The sequence below is a fragment of the Tiliqua scincoides genome, chromosome 2 (assembly GCF_035046505.1).
Source record: "Tiliqua scincoides isolate rTilSci1 chromosome 2, rTilSci1.hap2, whole genome shotgun sequence".
Taxonomy (NCBI): domain Eukaryota; kingdom Metazoa; phylum Chordata; class Lepidosauria; order Squamata; family Scincidae; genus Tiliqua; species Tiliqua scincoides.
Window position 1 is genome coordinate 202055465 of NC_089822.1, and position 22449 is coordinate 202077913.

The 22449-nt window shown below is 45.1% G+C and overlaps 1 protein-coding gene across 1 annotated transcript in view; it reads left to right on the top strand.

Moving 5' to 3' along the window:
• Nucleotides 1-7138: 7138 nt before the first annotated feature.
• REEP2 (receptor accessory protein 2) overlaps nt 7139-22449 on the top strand; it is a 36182-nt gene continuing 20871 nt past the window's right edge. Inside the window, exons 1-3 of the mRNA XM_066615736.1 lie at nt 7139-7211; nt 7728-7800; nt 21867-21943. Of these exons, the coding sequence (XP_066471833.1) occupies nt 7180-7211; nt 7728-7800; nt 21867-21943 (182 nt within the window). The 5' untranslated portion in view covers nt 7139-7179. The remainder of the gene's footprint in view (nt 7212-7727; nt 7801-21866; nt 21944-22449) is intronic.

Below are 22449 nucleotides of genomic sequence, written 5' to 3' on the forward strand. Positions count from 1 at the left end.
CTTTTAATATTAAACATTTATATAGTGATTTCTGAACATGCGAAGTATTTCACATTTATTATTCTTAAAGTTGTCATTACCATTCCCCTGCCAGGTGAGGAAGTATTCTTATTACAGCTGGGGAGCTGAGGCTGAGAGAGGGTGGTTTGTCTATGGCCACCTAGTGAAATCCAAAGCAAAAAACTACTGATTTGCAGCTTGGACACGTGACATATTGGTGCACTTCCCCACAGATAGCTGAAGTTGCATATTTACCTGGGAGCAAGTTCCATTTAACTTAATTGTACTTACTTGTGAGTAGTCATGCATAGGATTGTGCCATCAGTGTACAGTACTATACTACTAGCATCTTCATTTGTCACTTGAAATACACCAAGCAGTGTAACTTTTTTAGTCCTCAAGAAGTGCATTGGGAAAGTTATTGGAAATATCTGTCTTGGTTTTTCCTCAAGCATCTTTTAATGTTGGTGGTCTGCAGTTTCGTGTCACTTATAGTTAGCCTCGTAAACTCAAGCCACTGCTGACTTTATCCTGTGTGTGTGTGTGGTTTTTTAAAATTATTTTTTGCCATCCTGTCTCTTAGCTCTCAGCCTACCCTATCGTGTCAATACCACTCGTGTTCTGTCCTTGGAACCAGTATGAAGTTCTAGTTCCAGCCAAAATTACTACTGTATTTAAGCAGAGGCCCTGCTGGATCAGGCCACAGGTCTATCTAGTCCTGTTTCCAACAGTGGTCCACCAGCTGCCTCTGGGAAGCAGGAGAAAACTGTCTCTTTCCCTCTATTGGTCCCCTGCAACTGGTATTCAAAGGCATACCACTGTTGAACCTGGAGGTAGGTCATAGCCATCATGACTAGTAACAATTGAATAGAACTTTTCTCCATGAATTTGTTCACTCTCCTTTCAAAGCCATCACCATAACTTGTGGCAATGAATGACACAGACTAATAATGGGCTGTGTTAAGAAGTAGTATTTTCTGTCCATCCTGAAACTTGTTGGATGATCCCAATTCTAGCATTGAGAGAGATGGAGAAAAACTCTGCACCATGCATAAACAATCATGTTCCCTCTGCCCCTTAATTGCCTTCTTTCAAGCTTTATAAAGTCTCAACATTATAGTCTTTCCTCACAAGGAAGGTGCCCCAGCCCTCGGTAATTTTGGTGGCCCTATTTTTCACCTTTTCCCACTGTACAGTGTCCTTTTGAGGTGTGATGACCAGAACTGTACGCAGTATTCCAAATGTGACCATGCCAAAGATTTGTATATGTACTCAGATGACAAGAAACTGAAAGTTCTATGCTGTTTCATTTTCTTGGCATATGGAATGTTTATAAGACATCATGTCAGCTCAGCCAGCAGGAATCGGAGCCTTGATTACCATTACCACATTTCTTAGCACGTTACAATATAGATAACTGACTGGGAACTGAGGGCCTAATCCTTTTGGGCCTAGTGCTGGCAGTACACCTGTACTGCCGGCGCCAGGTGATGCAAACATGTCATAAGGCACATTTGCGGCAGCCAGGGGGGAGGGGCTGCAGGAAGAGAACACTGCAGGAACAGCTGACAGTAAGTACTGCTGCTGCCTGGTGGTGGGGTGTTTCAGGGTGGGGGAGGACAGCTGAACTGGGCAGGGGAGGATCAGGTCCAGGGAGTGGAGACAGCGGCAGCCTCTGCAGCTGTATCCTGTTGCCCTTCCCAGGTTAGGGAAGCCCGACATGGGCCTCCTCAACTTCATCCGCTCAAAGAGCTGAAGAGCAGAGCCAAGGAGACCCAATGGTGCCGCAATAGCCTTACCTGGGGAAAGGGACCAAACCCTCCCTCCCTTCAAGGAGACCTCTGGTGCTAACCCAGCACCCATAGGATCCAGTGGTAGCCATTTTGGCACTACTGGAGCCCTGGGTGCTAGGCTGGATAGGATTGGGCTGTGAGTCCGTCTCTTCAATGGGGATTAGCAATCCTCTGGCCTAGAAGAGAAGTTGCTCAATCCTAGACACAGTCCCCCTGCCCTTGGACTGCAACATTTTGACTTGAGTGATACAGGGGCAGTGATGACCCAACTCTTTAGCATATATCTGTCTTACGGGTGTGTCTGGTTCCCACTGTATGTAGTTTGTGGCCTAGAGAGAAACAACATTGTGTTTTGGCTCTACTGTGTGTCTAAGGAGCAGATTGCTATATATGGGAGTGGAACATCATGGAGGTGAAAGAAGAAAAAAAAAAGTTTCTGGTGCTTTAAAAAAAAAATCCCTATATAACCTATAAATAAGCTGTACCCATTCCACAGCCTTCATTGAAATTACACTCAGCCAAAGTGTACAGGTGCATAAACACATGCTCCAGGGTTGCTTCCTTTTTTGAATTCATAATCCCAGTTAAAACTGAAGTAGGCAGGGAGAGGGAGGTTAATTTCCCTGCCCCCCCCTTCATGTGTACTTTTCTCCCTGGAAATTACCTGATGAAATGGTCATTTGCTAAGTGAGAAATCCATTCCTTTACTGTCCAAAGCAGGGGTCTCCAAACTTTTTAGCCAGAGGGTCGCATCAAATATCTGGCGTGGTGTGGAGTGACAGAAAAAAAACTTAAATATAAAATTTAAATAAATTAGAGATGAAACTTAGATGAGTGAATAAATGAATGGACTCATTCATTCAACCTCTCTGGCCCTCAGAACACCCTCCAGTCACAATCAGGGCACAGTTCTGGTCATGTTCAGTTGAGTGGGCCAGAGGCTTTCAGGAGACAAGAGGTTGGCTGTGGGCCAGAAAGAGGCTTGCTGTGGGCCGCATCTGGCCCCCGGGCCGGGGTTTGGAGACCCTTGATCCAGAGGATGGCAAACCTTTAAGTAGGCATATAGTAGATCAGTCTTTAAGCTTCTGACTTGGCTTATTAAGTATTAAAACAGATGGTGAAAATTACCTGCACTAATTTCTGGTGAACCTTTAATAAGCAAACTTTGTTTAAAAGTTATCAAACAATGTAAAGATTGTTTTAGAAGGGGTTGGGGAAAACATTTTCCCCTTTCATTGTCCTTCCTGGATTCACTGAGCTGCTGTCATTCTCTGGCTGAGCCAACTGGCAATTACATTTTTGCTGAATAATCCACTCAGAAGCATTTAAGCAGGCTAGCAATGAGTAACTGTTGCTTGCTTAGTGATGAAAACACATCAGAATACTGTGGCCTTCAGCGCTCCTCATACAGTGTTATGATTTTTCTGTTTACAGCGCAGGCTGTTGGCTAGCTTAAATGTTAAGTAAAAGATTTAGGCCCCTGGAATGCTTTGAAGATTTCTGATGAATTGATTCTCTTTGTTGTCTTTTGATAGACATTTTCCAGTTTCTTTTTCTATGGCTCAGTTGCCCATTTGGAAAATGATTTGGTAGCATTTCAATGATTTAGTAGCATTTGGTAGCTTCAACTTTACTTTTTAAATTCATGGTTAAACATTTGGCCAACTTTAGAAATATTTGGTATATCTTTACATCTGTGACAGAACAAGAATATTCAAGATAAACACCAGAGAGCCTTTTTTTCTCCTTGAAACAGGGCAGTACAACATTTGGCAGCCAGGGGGGCATGACCCTTGCAAGACCCCCAGCTCTGCTGATCTGGAAGTAATTGCCGGTGACATGATGATGTCACTACCAATTACGTCCATGTTCTGAGCCTGCCAAAGTCATTCGACAGGCTCAGAACACAAATGGAGGAGGCAGAGGTAGCAGAAGGGCATTTCACTCTCCCTGCTGCACCATCTCAGCTTTTTCTTCTCTAAGTTGGAACAGTGTGGCAGGGAGACTGAAAGCTTCTGAAGTGGGAGGAGGCAGTGGGGGGACTGCAGTTAGGCTTCAGGAGCTGCCGAAAAGGGCCTCGTGGGCTGCATATGGCCCACAGGCCTCATGTTGGACCACTATGGCTTTGAACAATTTTGTAACTAAGTACATAAATTACTCAAGAGGCATTTAAAGAAAAGTACAGGGCTGATAGGAAATACATACACATTTCCTGAATTTGAGAAAACAATTCTAAAAGATGAGACCTGGAATTGGGGATACATAACAAGATGGCCAAGTCTGCGGATAACACAAAACATTTCCAGCTGGTGAACTTCAGAAGGGATTGTGAAGAACTCCAAAATGATCTCTCTAAACTGGGGAAACCGGTAGCAAAATGGCAGGTATACTTTAATGAAAGTAAGTGTAAAGTAATGGACATTGGAGCAAGAAATCAAAGTTTCACACACACATTGAGTTCTGAGCTGTCAGACAGCTCAGGAGAGAGATCTTGGAGTAGTGGTGGACAGCCCAATGAAAGTGTCAACCCAATGTATGGCTGCGGTGAAGAAGCCAATTCCATGTTGCAGTGATGTGCGGTGATGTCCAGGCCTGGGGAGGCACAGCCATATGAATAATCTCCCTCCCCTGAAGCTCAGCCTCAGTGCATCTCACCTTCCTTAAAACACACACACTCTCTCTCTCTGGAAATAATTTTTTTTAAACTCACCCTCCCCCACACAGAGCTAGAAAGTTCAGCAACATGCCCCCGGATAGCTCCCCTTGTACTTTAAAGAGCTGGGTTCTTTGTGCAGGTGCCCTGTTTTTTAATGGCTTTAACCCATTTTTGCCTGCTCACAGGTGTGCACATTTTGTCTCTTTTGTGTATATGCAACATTGGACAGAAATGGTTTAATAGAACAGTAAAGGCAGCTCTTTCTGTTGCCTCCCTGTGACTGCTGATGCAGACAACCTGCCTTTTTTCACTGGAAGCCAGTCACTCTGTTTTTGATTGGAAGTCACCCATGATGGCAGCCTGACTGAGACAACTCTGCCTGTTGCCTCCCCAGTGATTGCTGACACAGGCACCCTGCCTGTTTTTCATTAAAAAGTCAATGAATTGGTTGCTGGCTGCTTCCCTGTGTAGTGTAATGTGTATGTGTTTGTGCGCTGCTTAACTCAGTGAGTGTGCAGGAGAAGAAAGGAGTAGTGCAGAAAGGCAAGGTACTTTTTCTTTTTACTTGTTGGGTCTGTGTGCTTTTTTTGTTTGTTTTTAATTTGTGAGGTTCTGCCTCCCTTGACTTCACCTCCCTGTCATGCTTAGGATCGTTACAAAAGGGATTGATAATAAAGTGGCCAATATTATTATGCCATTGTACAAATGGATAATAAGGCCACATCTGGAGTATTGCATCCAATTCTGGTCAGCACTTCTGAAAAAGGAGATAGTGGGGAAAGGTGCAGAACAGAGAGTGACAAAAATGACTGGTGTGCTGGGGCATCCCCCTTATCAAGAAAGGCTACAGTGTTTCGGGGCTCTTTACTCAAGAAAAAAAGTGCCTGAGGGGGAACATGACTGAGGGCGCAATCCTAACCCCTTATGTCAGTGCTTTCCAGCACTGACATAGGGCAATGCAGCTCTGAGGTAAGGGAACAAACTTTCCCTTACTTTGAGGAGGCCTCCATGAGTGACACCCAGCTGCAGGATGCAGCACATGTCCCATTGGCACTGCTATGCCAGTGCTGGAAAGCACTGACATAAGGCTGCTGTTTTCAAACTCTCCAGGAGTTTGAAACCCGAAGTAAGTCTTTGCGGGGGCAGGGGGGAGGCGGCAGGGACAGGATCACGTTGCTCAGGGGGCTGCAGGGACTGGGATGCACTCACCAGTCCCTGCAGCAGCCATCCCTGTGTGCGCGGAGCTTTAACTCTCTTCCCCCTGTTTCCTGGCTGCCCCTGCCCCTTAAGGAGGCAGAGGCCAGGACCCACAGACTGGGGCGTCTTGACTCCCCAGTTTGAATACCACTGATTAAGGGGTTAGGAATGCACCCTGAGACATATAATGTTATGCATGCGGTGGATAGAGTGAGTAGAAAGAAATTATTATCCCTCTCGCACAATACCAGAACCAGGGGAAATCCACTCAAATTAAGTGTTGGGAGAGTTAGGACAGACATAAGAAAAGATTTATTTACCCAGCAAGTAATTAATCTGTGTTACTCCTTGCTGTAAGATGTTGCGATGCCTAGATGCCAACCCATTTTTGTCTGGCCCACAGGTGTACACATTTGGTCCCTGTTGCGTATATGCAACCTTGAGCAGAAATGGCTTAAAAGAGAATGGGACATGGAGGAAAAATCCATTAGAGGTTACAAGCCATGATTACTACATGCAGCTGCCTGCCTGCCTGCCTGCCTGCCTGTGACTGAATGCTGGATGTAAGGGAGTGGCCACAGGGATATCTTGAGTGCTCTGTGAGGCATCCGTTGGCCACTGTGAGATACAGGAAGCTGGACTTAGATCTGGACTTGGCCTGATCCAGCAGGTCACTTCTGATATTCCTGTGGTTAATGCTTACAGTTCATAAAATGGAGGCCATGCATACCCCTTTGTGCACTGGCCCTGGTCTCTCATTCAGTGTCTCATGTGGGGACTGCCTGCCCGCCTTGATGTGCGTGTCAGGACCAAGATCAGGACCGACTGTGTGTACCTGGGAGAGGGAAAGTACCAAGTTCAGTTGCCTCTGGTTTGCTTTCTAGCTGCTGTGCCATCTTTTGCCCACCCCAAGCTCCCTTTGCCTTTCTGCCTGCTATTTGATGCCCTTGGTCAGCCCAATCCTATGCTTGTCTACTCAGAAGTAAGCCCCATTAGAGCCAATGGGGCTTACTCCCGGGAAAGTGTGGAGAGGCTTGGGCTGTGTTTCAGTGCTCTTCTTCCTTTGAAGAACCAGCTTCCTTTTTGCCCCCTGTTGCCATTTGCACCTTCCTGGTTTCAGCATCTCCTTCCTTCCAGGACTGCTGCCTGCCTGCCTGCCTGCCTGCTGTGGACAGTGGCGTAGCCGGCGGGGGGCAAGCGGCCCCTTCTTTCGGAGCCATTCCCGGCCGTACGGCTCCGTTTTGCTCCCCCCGCCGGGAATGGCTCCGAAGGGAAGGGCCGCTTGCCCGCCTCGCAGCCAGCCTGCGTGCTTCGCCCCCCTCCGGCTACGCCACCGCACTGGAATGCGGTCCGCAGCCCTTTTCCCTCCGACTCGGCGCCGGCTCCTCCCCTTTAAGGAAGAGGGGCGGGGCCCCGCTTGCTGCAGGAACCTGCCCTTTAAGAGCGCTCTCCCTTGCCTCGCTGCCGCTGCGGCCGGTGCTGAAACGCGGCTGCCGAGACCCTGCCGGCCGCCGGAGAAGTCTCGCCCTCGCCATGGTGTCCTGGATCATCTCCCGGCTGGTGGTGTAAGCGCGCGGCGGCCGCGGAGGGCGGGCGGCCTCTACCCGTTGCTAGGCAACGGGATGAAGATGGGGACGGGACTGGGACTGGGGCTGGCTAGGCATCTCCGTCTCTCCCCCCTCCCTCTCGGGCCCACCAGGCTCACCCGCCGCCGGGTGGGCTCCCAAAGGGCCCCCAGGGCGCCCTGGCATTCCCTGGGCTTGTGTGCGAGATGTGAACGGCGCCCTGCCCTGCCCTGGCAGGTGCCAAGAGCAACCCAGGGGCGTTGCTTGGACACTGGGACCTCTGCCTCCCCACCTTTCACGGGTGGTAGCGCCTGTGCTCTTATAAGTGTCCATGGGCTGCAGCACCTGGTGGGCCTGGGGGGGGGGTGTGAAGCTGGGTTGTGCCTCCAGATGAAGAGGAGCAGGGCCTTCATCCCTGTGCTGGCAGCTGTGTGGAGAGAGATGGCCGGGGCGATGCGGGTCTGGAGCCCAACCCTGAATAAATCAGCCCTCTTTCCCTGTTCCCTTCTATTCCAGGCTGGTTTTTGGCACCTTGTACCCGGCTTACTCTTCTTACAAGGCCGTGAAGACGAAAAATGTCAAGGAATACGTAAGTGTGAGAGGCGGTGGTCACACCTGTGCTTCAGAGACCCTCCTGCTTCCCTCCTGCCCTTCAGCTCCTCCCCGCCCTCAGACATCCATGTGCAATGTGTGTACAGGCAGGAAACCAGGATTGGGCCCTAGAACAAAGCTGCCCTGTCTGAAACCCTCATTACACAACTCACTCAAAAAGCACAATTATGTGTGTGCATTTGATAGAGTAGGTGACAACAGGCTGAATGTTGAGGCTTGTCAGTTTAGGATTCAAAACTGCATAGCAGAACCTATTTGAGCATCAAGTCATCTAAGCTTTACATGTGAACATTCCCAGAGAGCTGCTTTGGGTGTTTTCACAAGTGGCTTAAAAAGCGAACTTCTTTATCACCTACATAGCCTTGATGATGTCACCACTGCTCCAGCTGATTTGCATTCTCTCTTGCACTTAATCACCCTCCTCCTTGTAGAGCTTACAGCTAGAGCAGCCTACTTGACTAGTCTGGAGGCTAATAATATGTTTCAACAGGTCATGCAAAATGAAAGAAGGGTGAGATGTTGGCACACAGCCTTCATGCACGGCCTTCAGTGCACGTTTAAAAACTGCCTTTGTGTTATCACATGCTTGCACAAATGGTGGGAGAATTTGAAAGGTGCCTCTCACGTTATTTATCCTTTTCACAAATGACCACTAGCACTCTTGCCATTTTCTAGTAGAGCCAGTTATTCTAATGTTGCCATCTAGAATATTGGAACATTTTCACATGTGATGCCAAGAATGCTACCTAATGTGGGATGCACTATTTTTGGAAGTTTTGTGAAAGAGGAAGTGGATGGGAACAAGTTTTGTAATCCAATAGAACTTCTCTGTCTCTCTTTTTTTTTTTTTAAGTGGGAAATTTGGACCATTCTTACCATCACTTGTGAAAATGAGTTTTGGATACAGTACAGTTCAGTCGCTTAGGGGATGTGCATGGGTTGATTAATTGAGATAAATCTAGAACCAGAACCAAAATAGATTGATTTAGTCTGAGGAACAATGGTGTATCTTTTACTTGTTGTGTACCTCTCTTTTTAGTCCTCTGTGCTTTGCTGTACAAAATGAAGCTGATGTCTTCTTACATCTAATAAATTAACATAAGATGAACTTACCTGTTTGGTTGGTGGTTTCACAAATATTCATAAATTAGATCAAACTGTGTTGATTAATGCACCTAAATGTTTTGAGGGGCGAGTTAAGTATAAATGAAAGAGGAGTATCTCTTCTTTCTTAAGGAGGAGATATGTACAGGTCCAGCATATTACAGATCTTTTATACACGGATTTGACTCAACACGAATGGCCCCTGCAAATGAGAAAGAATGTGCTGATCCCTGGAGAAGGGGAAAAATGCATCCCTTTAAAATCAGTTTTAAAAACTGAACAGTCCTTTAACAATAGCCTCCTTAATGAGAGAGAGACAGGGCAGCAGGCTAACAATCCATCAGCACTTCACTCATCCCCTCCCTTCCCCCATCACGTGAAAGAAATATTTTCTTTTATCTGTCCTAACTCTCCCAACATTCAATTTTAGTGGATGTCCCCTGGTTCTGGTGTTATGTGAGAGTGTAAAGAGCATCTCTATCCACTTTATCCTTCCCGTGCATAGTTTTGTATGTCTCAATCATGTCCCCCCTCAGGCGTCTCTTTTCTAGGCTGAAGAGGCCCAAACGCCGTAGCCTTTCCTCATAAGGAAGGTGCCCCAGCCCCGTAATCATCTTAGTCGCTCTCTTTTGCACCTTTTCCATTTCCACTATGTCCTTTTTGAGATGCGGCGACCAGAATTGGACACAATACTCCAGGTGTTGCCTTACCATCAATTTGTACAATGGCATTATAATTGTAGCCGTTTTGTTCTCAATACGTTTTCTAATGATCCCAAGCATAGAATTGGCCTTCATAACTGCCGCCGTACATTGGGTCGACACTTTCATTGACCTGTCCACCACCACCTGTCACAGACAGCTCAGAACCCATCAGCCTATATGTAAAATTTTGATTTTTTTGCCCCAATGGGCATGACTTTACACTTACTTGTATTGAAATGCATCTGCCATTTTGCTGCCCATTCTGCCAGTTTGGAGAGATCCTTCTGGAGCTCCTCACAATCACCACTTGGAAAAGTTTGGTGTTGTCTGCAAACTTAGCCACCTCACTGCTCAGCCCTGTCTCCAGGTCATTTATGAAGAGGTTGAAAAGCACCGGTCCCAGGACAGATCCTTGGGGCACACCGCTTTTCACCTCTCTCCATTGTGAAAATTGCCCATTGACACCCACTCTCTGTTTCCTGGTTTTCAACCAATTCTCAATCCAGGAGAGGACCTGCCCTCTAATTCCCTGACTGTGGAGTTTTTTCAGTAGCCTTTGGTGAGGGACCATGTCGTATGCCTTCTGAAAGTCCAGATATATAATATATAATATCTGCGGGTTCTCCTGCATCCACATGCCTGTTGACCTTTTCAAAGAATTCTAAAAGGTTTGTGATATTTTAAATATTTAACCTAACAGGTCTCAACATGCTTATAGGGATCATGTTTTTCCTGTGATTCTTCTGACATAGGTTATCCACCAGGGTGACTATGACAGTTTCAGTCCTTCTTTCCACATGGAAATTAGACTGAAATGGATCTGGATAATCCACCACAAAATGACAAGTGAGATTCAATGTGACGTGATACAACCACACCCCCAACTTCACATGCACACTGGTGGCACCTGGACTGATTGTGATCATCCAGAAAAGAAATTTTGGGGTTGTGGTGGACAGCTCAGTAGAAATGTTCATGAAGTGACTCTGAAAAAAGACAAATGTCATATGAAGAAAAATTAAGAAATTGACAGAAAACAAAATAGCCAATATAATAATGCATTTCTTTTAATTTAAGTAATGTTCTGCCACAATGTGTGGTGAGGCTTTAACTTAGATGGCTTTAATCAAGAGTTAGACAGATTCTAGCTTAGAATTTAGAAGAACTGTGAGTTCTCATTTTTCCATTGGATAAGGGCCAGTTGCTTATAATCTTTTAATCTCTTGCAAAAATTAAGCTTGATAAAATTCTGGGACGTGCAAGATGTTTGCCACATAACCTCCACATCACTGCCAATAGTTTTCTAATGTTTCTATGCTGTAATTAGTTGCATTAATTGGTAGTTATCTTCTACCTGTACTCCTGCTGTCATCTTTACAACCTCATTGCTTGCATAGTCTTGCATAAATTTCCATGGGGAAATCTGTGCTATGGGAAGAGCGAGTCTTGGGGCAGTTATGTCAACCATATGACTAAGCTTCTTGTTCCAACTAGGGGTTTTACTGGGTAGTTGGCCAAACCCACTAAAGAATCCTCTGGACCCATGAGCCTTTGAGGATGGGTCATCCCAACTACCCCACCTATCCTACATAAATTTGAGAAGTCCAAAAGCACAATCAGATAGTGATCTATGCATGGCAAAGGAGTACTTGGTGGTTCTTTTAACCAAGAAATGACCTCAGGCTATTCAGGATAAAATACTAAGTTTTGAGGGTGACCTACTATGTGCGTAAGTCCAGAAACATTTTGGGACAGATCTCTGATTGCAAAGGAGCCCATAAAGTTCTGTGCCTGGTATGGTGTTTTTTGGAATGGAAATTGGAGTAACGTAAAATTTCTAAGACTGGGGTCAAAAGTAGCTCTGTCATAATTGGGTTCAAAAAGAGGCACCTGGCACAGGTTGTGAGATAGACATGAAACTCTTCAAGGGAGATGGAATTGCTATGGACCACAGCAAATCCTCTTCTTTTTATACTATTTTGGAACTTTCCCATTCCCACTCCTCCCCATTCCCATATTTCTGTAATACATACCTCTTCCTCCACAAACTACTGAATAATAGTTTGCTTTGGAAGTGAAAATCAGTCTGGAAATAAAAGGAGCAGATTCGGGGTAGTTTACAGAGCTCTCTGGGAACTGAAGGCTGATAAAGAAAATCACCCACAAATGTTATAATCCCTACTCCCCAAATTCACTGTGTTACTTTCTCATCGTCATACCTCACCTTCCTTTGTTTAAGGAAGATAAAGTCCTCAGTTTCCTTCATAGTACCCATCTGTTACCAGGCATGCTTTTTCAGACCTGTGTAGTATGTACGTACAGGAAATATATTTAATGTGCAGGGATTGAGCGCATTGGCTAATGACACAGCTTAGTGGAATGGCAAACACAAAGAATGGAGGCAAGGTGGAAGTTGCAAGATAGCTTTTTAAACAATGGATCAAAAATAAAATGAAAGGTAAAATTCTTACAAGGGGAAGGGGGGTACATAATGGCCTCAGGAAGGAAAAGGGAAGGGAGAGGGAGCAATACATAGAGAAATCAGGAGGATTATCCTGGGTGAAGCTAGAAATGGTTGAAAATAGGGAGAGTGGTGAGGAAAAAGAGAGAGAAGCAGAGAAATAGCAGGGTTCTGGCTATAATGAAAGACTGTGGTGGAGCTAGTGTTCTTTGTAGTCTGAATTTGGATGTTTGGACTGATGGATGAGCTGCCAGTACTTCTTGAAGAGCTAATCAGGAGAATCTGTTTTTTGGTGGGAGACAGAATGCCAGGCTGTGACATGCTGCAGTACCCATTGGGGCAAGATGGAGTCGCTGTTGGGCAGATCAGTCACACAGTGAGAAAAGCATAGGAGTGTGTGAGAAGGCCAGCTGGCAAAGAACACAGAAAGACCTTGAGGACCTTCTAGGCTTGATTTGATTGACTACTTAATCTTGATGTCACACAGCCAGAGATGCCTTCACAGTGTGGTTAACATCTGGTGACTGAGGATTCTGTGATTCACAGAATATATTTGTAAAATCTCCATTCAGAAATGGTGGTTTAGACTAGCCTACCTATGTAAATCACAGTGAATGCTGGCTAAACAACTGAGAAAGGATAGATAAATAAATAAATACAGTCAAGAAGTTAGTAGCTCAGCAGGACATGAAATCACTTCATTCGTTTGCAGTGGGCTAGTCTCTCCTACTGTCCAGTTACTCCTAACTCAGTGTCTCCCAAACTTTTTCAACCTGCAGCTTCTTTGACCATTTGTGACCTTTTGCCACAGCTCCCCATTATGTTATGTGACAGGCAGAAATTGGGTTTCATGAGCCCAATGAAGCTTTCTTCCCAATTTCACCTCTTCTGTGAATTAAAAGTGCAAACAAACCACAGTTTTCCAGACGTTTCTGCAGTGCTTCACGGCTTCCCTGGCTGGTATCCATGGCTTCTTTGGGAGCCGTGCCTCACAAGTTGAGAACCACTATCCTAACCAGGGTTGTGTGAATTTTGGATGACTCAGCGACTTGTATGTTGTTTGCATGGAAGACTGAAAAACACTTGAGTCAGGAGTTCCCTGACTTGGCACTCGTCCCCATTTGTGCAGACTCGAGTCTTCCTGTGTGTGGGTGTGCTTGCTTACTGTTTTCGCAGTATGAAATACCTCATGGGGCCAGCATTCTGATGGGATGAGCAGCCACAATTCCAGCCACAAGGCAGGGAAGGGTTAATGCATCCTATCAGGAAAGGGGAGACAGGAGAAAACTCTTGCTCATCTGTGATAGGAAGTAAGTAAGTGGGGAAGCGGGTGGGGGGAGACGTTTCACACACCTTGTGGATTCTATTGGCTCGTTGCGAGGAGAGAGCCCCACTGAAGGACGAGCTACAATGGGACTACTTCTGAGTAGGGCTGCAAAGCCAGGTCACCCTGGTAAGCCTCACAGCTGCTGTGCATGACCCTCCTCTGTCTTGCCGCTTTGGTCCCTGCTCTTGTGTAGTCCTTCCTGCCCTGTTTACAGATGGGTGGGGACATCAGTGGAGTGAGTAAAGAGAACTTTGACACACGCGCGCACACACTGCTCAGTGGCAGCCCTGTTTTTTCCACAGCAGGCTTTTAAAAGGGAGGGGACGACTCGACTCAAGTTCTTCAGAGTCACTAAAGGGAGACTTGGCTACTTGGAAAGTTATGACTCTTTTTTGAGTGGAGTTGTGGGGCGGGCGGTGACTTGGCAACTAAACTCGAATCAAACTGCACTGGGTTTTCCCATCTCTGGTCCTAACTGATACCCCAAGCCCCCAAGAAGTGATCAAGTGGTAGCAGGGATCTCTTTGTTCTCAAGGCCTGGAGCTGATCTCGGGTCTCTCCTTAAATAGTTTAACCTAGGGCCTCATCCAAAGAGGGAGATTGGGTCGGTGTAAGTCCCTTGTGCCAACCCAGTGGTGTTGTGAAAGTGCCATAAAGCACTTTCATGCCACCAAATGAGCAGGGAGGCCAGCGTAAGCCCTGCAGAACTGGCACAAGAGGTAAACCTGCGCCAACTGAGTCAGGCCAGTGCAGGGGGATGGAGGGAGGGTGGAAAGGAGCCGTTCCAGGGCAGTGGGGGTGAGTGGGCCCATAGGCGGGCAGCAGTTCAGTAGGGGGTGGGACCAGGATCTGACACTTGTGCTGGATCCTAACCCTGGTCCTGGGCAGCCTGGAGTAGATCCAGGTAGCCCCATTGGGGCTGCTGCAGCATGACACAGGGTAAAGGGAAGCAATTCACCTTGTCCCGGGCTAAGCTGCTTTCAACCCCAACCCTGCTCTGGATGTGGGCCAGGCCAGTCGGCCTACCTGCTCCAGGGCATGCTAGGATTGGGCTAATAGACTCACAAGCACACAAAGCATACACACAAAGGAGAGGATAGAAGCACTAAGTTTGTCAATAATTTGACTGTACATACAAGCCACAGAAAACAGGAGGGGATTGTGAGTCAGTAGTTAAGGTTGCCAAAGTTGCATATCTGTATCTGCCAAGGTTATTTACTGGAATTGTTGGGTAAGGGTGCCAAGTCTTGGTGATCTTCAGTTGCAAGGGGCAGGGGAGCAGAAAAGGGCTTAAAAAGCAAACCAGCTCCAGGGAAGGAAGCAACGAAAGGGAGCCCAGGCTGCTTTTCTGAGGAAAGGGATGCAGTACTGTGGCTTACAAAAGGGCGGCTGCTCAGTGTATACTGGAATATCAGCTTTTCAGTTGGAGCCAGGATGGGGAAATGGGGGGAGAGGAGAAGGAGGAAGGCTAGAGAAGAATGAAAGGGGTCTGTAACCCAGCTTCTTACACCTTAAATTCCCATAGGAAAGCATAGGCGTTTGTGAAATGAGCTAATCAAGGAAGGACCTTTCTTTTTTGCGTTGATTGCCCATCCCTGCATCAAGATGAGTGCCTCCTGAGATAGCCCAACTGGGTTCACCACCCAGAGTCACTCCTGATTTGCCATAACTACGTCTGCTGGGGTGAGTATGCTTGAATGTGCTTCTCCCTCTTAAAAAAAAAAAAGGCTCTTACCTCCTTACTACACGCCTTCTGTCATGTGATTCTTTTCTGAAAATAAGAAATTCAGATAAGTGCATGGAAGGAGCAAGGTGAGAGGGTAGGGAAATGCTCTTGTGAGGAGTTTAAAATTTAAAGGGACCACATCCCTTTACACTCTGTTTAAGGAAGTAGCAAATAGGAATTGGACTAGTGCAGCTTCATCTGCAGTGGATGGACTGTAGGAAGGCAATGGCAAATTCAGAGTGAAGAGCACCTCAAATCTGCTGTTTCCTTCCCCACTGATGTGAGCCACATTGCTTGCTTCATGACTGGGCCAGCACTGGTTCCCTTTATTGTTTTGCATCCTGCCAAGGGTGCAGCTACAAACTCTTGATTGCTGTGGAAACCACTATCCCAATTAACATACAATTTTTGATTAGATTTGGCCATAGAGCCGTAGATCTCAAGATATGGCTATTTGTTCAGGTTCAGATATGCTCTGTAAGCAAGGTGCAATCAGTCATGCAGTTTTCCAAAGAAACAAAATAGAGGCAAGGGTTCTCTCAAGCAAGCAAGCAAGCTAATGGGGTGGAGAGTGATTGCTCTGGCAGGCTAAGGGCCCTGTCTTATCTGCCTTTCTAGCATTGATGCAGTCACAGTATAAAGGAATAAATATTCTCTTATCTGGAGGAGGCTCCATGACTGCCCATTACCACCACAGAACATAGTGCTTGCCTCACTGGCAGGCTGCATCAGCACTGGAAAGTTGAATAAGATTGGGCCCCAAAGTTGTGACCTTCCTTGAGGCCTGTGGGACCTGAGGTCTCTTGCCCAATTCAAATGCCTCAAGTCTGGCCTGGATCATGCACTCCTGGAATCCACCCAGGGCCATGTACATGTGAAAGCCAATGTCACCCATCACAAATACAGATAGATAACTTACAAGGCAACACATCTTGAGCCCCTTATGCCAGATGAATAGGGGCTATTGTTCCCTTCACACAGGATGTCCTCAACACAGAGAGAACTAGTTGCACTGGAGGAAGCAGAGCTAAGAACAAGCCTTGGATATCAGCTGTGGCTTTCAGTGAACAATCCTTAAAGAGGAGACATCATTGAGGCATGTAATACTGCTCGCTTATACAGGGTGGTTATAAGGTCTTAATGCAAATTTAAACAACTTTAGATGTACACATGATAGAAGCACAATGTAAACAACAGATGAAAGCTGATATCTTAACATTTTAAATCAATATGATTTGATTTTTTTTAACCTTCAGCCTTTTAACATTTTTTTACCTGTCATCTTTTGTGAAACATTTTTCAAACAGAATTTCCAACTCTTCATTGATTCACTGTCTCTTGTGGTTCATCAATCATGGATTCAGTTTCTCTAAACTTTTTCATCCAATTGTTAATTGAGTTCCTGTGTGGTGCATCTTTCTTGTAATGAATCTTCTCAGAGCTGTTATGGTCTTCAGTTCTGTGAGTCATAGAACATAGTTTACCTTTTATTCTACTCAGGGCTGGCTTTAAGCCAGTTGGACCAGTTGCTCCCAGTTGTGTCCCATGCCCAAGGGCTCCCCCCTTGCGCTAGGGTAAAAATAAAATTAATATTTTTAGTTAATCATTTCATAGTCACTAAAACAAATGGTTGCATAAGTATTTACTTTTCAAAGTTAACCTACATATTTTGTTTGTCTACTTTTAGGCTTACTTGTATGTAATTTTATATTAAAATATGCTTAGATCCATTTATTCTATTCTCACTTGCACTTTTTAAGCACATATTTTGATTGCTTCCATTCTACCATAGAGATATAAAGTCTATAATTAATTTTATTTATGTATTTAAAATTCTACACATCTTGGCTGTGAATCTGGGGCCCTGCAAAAAATGTCTCCAGTTGGACCCCCCACCTCCTAAGGCCAGCCCTGCTTCTTCTATCAACATTTTCAATCAGTTGAAGGATCTGAAAAGAAATAAAACTTAACCCAAAATTAACAACACAAATTAACAACAAATGCGCAAAAAACTTTCAGATTCCGCTTTTATATGCCATTTACAGTATGCTTCTGTCGTGTGCTTATCTACAGTTATTAAAGTTTAAAGTTGCACAAGGACTTTATAACCACCATGTAAATGCATTCCTCAAGTTTTTCCATGAGGCAAGTAGCATCTTCAAGTAGGTGATTTTCATTGGTAACATGATGTAAGGGGAAAGGCTTAACAGGTCCCATCAGACCCCTCCACACACAGACCCCCTTGCCTTTCATTTCAGTATAAAAGAAGCAAAAGTGTAAGATGTAGAGATGCTTCTAGTATCAAGTGTGGTTTAATCCAGAGCTGGTCCTTTCTTGAGTCAGCTTTTATCTCAAAATAGCTTCACAGAGTATGAAATTCCCTTGATGGTTAGTGGCCAGCTATTTTGTAAAAATATTTAGGGAATAGAGTTGTAGATAGAATTATATATTTAAACTGAATGTTACGTAGCCCTACTGCAATTTCCAAAAGGAAAATTTATTTATTTATTTATTGGATTTGTATTCCGCCTTTCTCCCCGAAGGGCACCCAAGGCGGTTGTTGTTACAAAATACAAGGCTGGTTGTTTAAAACTTTTAATTTTAAATAATATTCAGACTTGAAGTACTCTGGAGTCCTAAAGCAAGAGAAGTTTCTTTTTAGACTATAAATTCCAGCAAAGTTGTGTTCGTTCTGGGGGGGAGGGCGGCGGTGGCACTTAGGCCTGATCCCAATGCCCTTCCTGAGCAGTCTGGCCTTCTGCCAGGCTCCTTGGATCTGTGCCACCTCTTTAGGCGGCACAAATTCAAGTAGCCTCATTCAGGCCACTGCCATGTTACCTGGGAGAAGGGGAGTCGATTCCCCTTGCCCCAGGTTGTGTTGCTGCTAGCCCCAACCCTGCATTGATTACAGTGCAGGCCAGCTGGCCTAGTTCAGCGCAGGAGTGGATTAGACAGTCTCTAAGGTGTATAAGACCCATCATTGTTGTGAGTCTATGAAACTCACTCTCCGTTCCTTTTGACTTTCATTTTTATTCAACTGTTTTTCCAAGTTAAGATTTCTTCGCATTCAGAACATTTCAGGTGTACCTGTAAAATGCTTTGCCTAGCGTGTGTTAAAGCATCTTCAAATGCATGCACAAAGGGTGCAAATAGAGTTTCCCTCATCTGGCTATGCTACTGCATAATGTGGAACATGCTTCAGTTAACTGAATTGTTCCTTCCTTCCTCAGCTTTTCCTGCTATTGTGTGTTCTGATTAATGATAAGATTCTGGTGTGTTAAATTTTCCCCTTCCTTTTTCCTTTTCTTTACAGAAAAGTGTACATTTTTCTCAAATGCCGTGGTAGAGGCTCTGACTTTTTTCTTGTTCTGTATGATTTTGAGAGGCTGAGACAAAAAAATCCTTCCAAATAATAGCCTCTTTCCCATTTTATTTTCAAATATGATCAAAGAAAGAGTTGAAAAACATAGCAAAAATAGCAACATCTTTGCGGTTTTCACTGAATGATGCTTTATCTCATCTCTCTGATGTTCAGTTGCTATGTCACAGATACGTTTTGTGTGCAGCTAAAATAAAGGAGTTCAATTAGTGCATTAGCAACAGGATGATTCTACCACCAGTAGTTGAGTCAGCAGCTGGAAACATTGCAAACCAAAAGGACCTCTTTCTGCTTCAGATCTCTTGCTAGAAAGCACTAACCCTCTGCATTCTTGTCACCATGGGAAAACCCTTCCCCATGTCTGTGGAATCACTAAAATTTACAAACTAGCTCATCTTTTCTACCCCACAACTTATTCTCCTGTTCCTAAGCATCTTTACTCGTTACTTTACTCTCTTTACTCCCCACTCTCTCAATTCCCTCTTCTTTTTTTCTAGCCATCCTAGTTTTAAAAAAAAGTCCACATTGGGCAAAGGTCGAGTATTTCAGTGAGAATGTATGATGAACATTTGTAAAACCATTCTTTGTATATTTTATAAAATATTGAAATGTTTAATCATCACGTATATATTAGGTCTTAACTCAGAATTTGAGTCTCTTTGGCACAACATAGGAACAGACAAATAAGAAGTGAAGTAGGAGAGAAAAGGTGGACTGGTTTGTGAATTATTATTATTATTATTAACAGTATTTATATACCACTTTTCAACAAAAAGTTCACAAAGCGGTTTACAGAGAAAATCAAATAACTAATGGCTCCCTGTCCCAAAAGGGCTCACAATCTAAAAAGATGCAAAAGAACACTGGCAGGCAGCCACTAGAAAAGACACTGCTGGGGTAAGGAGGGCCAGTTACTCTCCCTCTGCTAAATGAGAGATGCATCCACTTGAAAAAGTGCCTCTTACCCAGTTAGCAGGTGAATGGCAATACTTTCTCTTTAAGTTTGGTGGATGGTGCAGCAGGATACTCTTCACTTGTGTGCTTTCTTCAATTGTGTGCTTTCTTAAGTCACTTAATAGAGTGACTTTCAAACTTTCTATCCTTGGGGAATCCTTTCTGCATCAACTCATCTGCTGTAGTACCCTGTATGTTTTGCCATGGAACCCCAGCCCATCACAGAGGACTCTGAGGCATGTTCTGGGGCATGCATTTAGTTATTAAGCAATCTGAAACATCTGCTCAGAAGTAAGTTTCATTGTGTTCAGTGGAGCTTACTTTCAGGTAAGTGAACAAAGGATTGTGCTGTTAATGAGGGAAAATGCTGAGGCCTGAAACTTGATCAGTGTCCTTTTCGAATTGGGTGATCAGTCTAAAACACTCAGTTCTGTCTCATGACTGTATATTATAGATGAAGTTCGGTAGTAGTAAGCAAGTTGTGTTTCTCAGGAAGCTGGTCTGCCTTTACAGATTTTCTTGTTAAGGACCCCTTGATAAGCTTAGTAGGATTTGAAAAGGATTGCTTTGGAATAACAAATATACTTGCATGTTATGACCCTGGAATTGGCTGCATTGGTGCTGAAAATATATGCTGTAATTCTCAAACTGGTTCTCAAACAGGTGGGTTGTGACCCACCAGCTTGTGTAAAACTTCCTCTAAGGGGCAGGGGGGAGGTAGCAACATGATCCCCAGGATAACACTAACAGGGGTGAAAGGGGGCTATTTTTCCTTACTGAGAGCTGCTGGCAGCTGCAGGAGTTGTGGGGAGCCACAAACAGGGCTTCCCAATGCTTAGAATGTTAACGTAGACTGTTGAGAAAAACCAGTCGCCAAGCACCCAGGAAGTGCTTGGCGAGCGGTTTTTTCAACTCTAATATTGTATGCCAACATTCTAAGCATTGGGGAGCCCTGCGGAGGGCTGCTTGGGGTTCCCCGCAACTTCTGCAGCTGCCAGCAGCCCTCAGTAAGTAAAACTAACCCCGCTTTACCCCGTTAGCGATGTGATTCTGGGGATCATGTTGCTACCTCCCCCTGCCCCCCCCAGATGGTGCAGGCTCTCCGTGCTCCAGCCTACGGAAACAAAACAGCCCAGCAAGTAAGCCTTCCCAGCAAGCAAAACATGAGATTTAGGCTACAATCCTTGCCACACTTTCCTGGGAGTAAGCCCCATTGACTGGAATGGGGCTTGCTTCTGAGTAGAAATGCTAAGGACTGGACTCTTAAAAGCTCAGCATTCCACCTGTGAAAGAAGCAGGACAGCTGGCAGTGGGGAGGGGGAGGAGAGGGTATTGCTTTAAAAACCCAGGGAGTGCTTACCAAATCCCCCCCCCCACTGAGATGGTGTAGGCTCTCCTGCTCCAGCCAGCACAAACAAAACAGCCCACAAGTAAGCCTTCTCAGCAAGGAAAGCATGAGATTTAGGCTACAATCCTCTCCATGCTTTCCTAGGAGTAAGCCCCATTGACTAGAATGGGGCTTACTTCTGAGTAGAAACGCATAGGACTAGACTCTTAAAAGTCCAGCATCCCACCTGTGAAAGGGGGAAGAGGGGGAGGCAAAGGAGCAGAGGGGAGGGGATTGATAACAGCTGCCTTAGTTTCCTTCCACCCGCAAGTGTCAGGCTGCAGCCTATTTGCTTAACTCTATGGAATTTAGCACAACGAGTTTTTTGTTAATCAGTCACGGAACGGAACTAACTCGGATAAATAGGCCCAACCTGTACAAGGTTTATATCCTTATGCACAGTGCATGCAATGTAGTAAAAAAGGAACCATTTTTCCAAATCAGTTGTACCTGCACAGGTTTCTTGATTGGGATGTAAAATGTGCATTTTAGTGTAAAGAAGGCAGTAGAAACTGCATTTAGGATGCCTCAGGCTTAATGGGTAACTAAGGGCACAATCCTAACCAGGTCTACTCAGAAGTAAGTCCTATTTTGTTTAGTGGGGCTTACTCTCAGGAAAGTGTGGTTAGGATTGCCACCTAAGTGTCAGTGCAGAAGTTCATCTGATTTAATGAAAAGGATATTCATGTTGCTAATGATACAACTCAAGTGAGAACAGCTAAACATGTTTGAGGGAGAAAATTATTTGTCGATAGACAGAATTTTGGTTTATATTAATATGGGACTTGACTCTTTCCTTTGGCGTTTCTGCTACTGGACATTATTGAAGAAGGAATATAACAGCTACTGAGTTGAAACTTTGAGTTACTGACACTGGATCATGGGAATAACTTTGTACGAAATTGCTTCAGAATGACTTGATTTAATATCTGTTAAGAATTTATTTCAGGGTGGGTCCTAATGTGTCTGGACGTTTTCTAACGGGATTGGCTATGTTGCAGGTCAAGTGGATGATGTATTGGATTGTGTTTGCCTTCTTCACCACAGCAGAGACGCTCACAGACATCATTCTCTCATGGTAAGATTTCTGCCTGTTAGCAAATGAGTCGGAGAGCTGCTTGGTGTCTTAAATTTTTTTTCAGCGAGCCATCTAGAGCTGGGTGTTATGGGAAGATTTATGGTCCCATCCTTTGCAGGACCTCTGCCAGCAGAATGCATGTTCTATCAGCACATGCTGTCGCAAAAGCACTGTAAAGTGCTTTGTGACAGCGCTAGTAGCCAGCATGTTGGTGGGAAGGCTGGAGTGTTCCTGTATGCACTGATGGTCATTGTGAGGCCCACTGGAGCATGTAAGGTGGGGTGGAGTAGGGAGAGTGTGGAACAAGGCAGGATGGGTGAATCAGGACCAGCAGCACTGGTGTGCACCATATCCTCACCCTCTTCCTGTGCCCAGTCCACTTGCATGGATCAATGCTGAACTTGTCCCCTTATCCCAAGGACACTGCCAGCAGTTAAAAAACCCCTGCAGGATACAGTGGCAGCTGTGTCAGTGCTACTGCATCACTGCCAGGGGATTTAGATAGG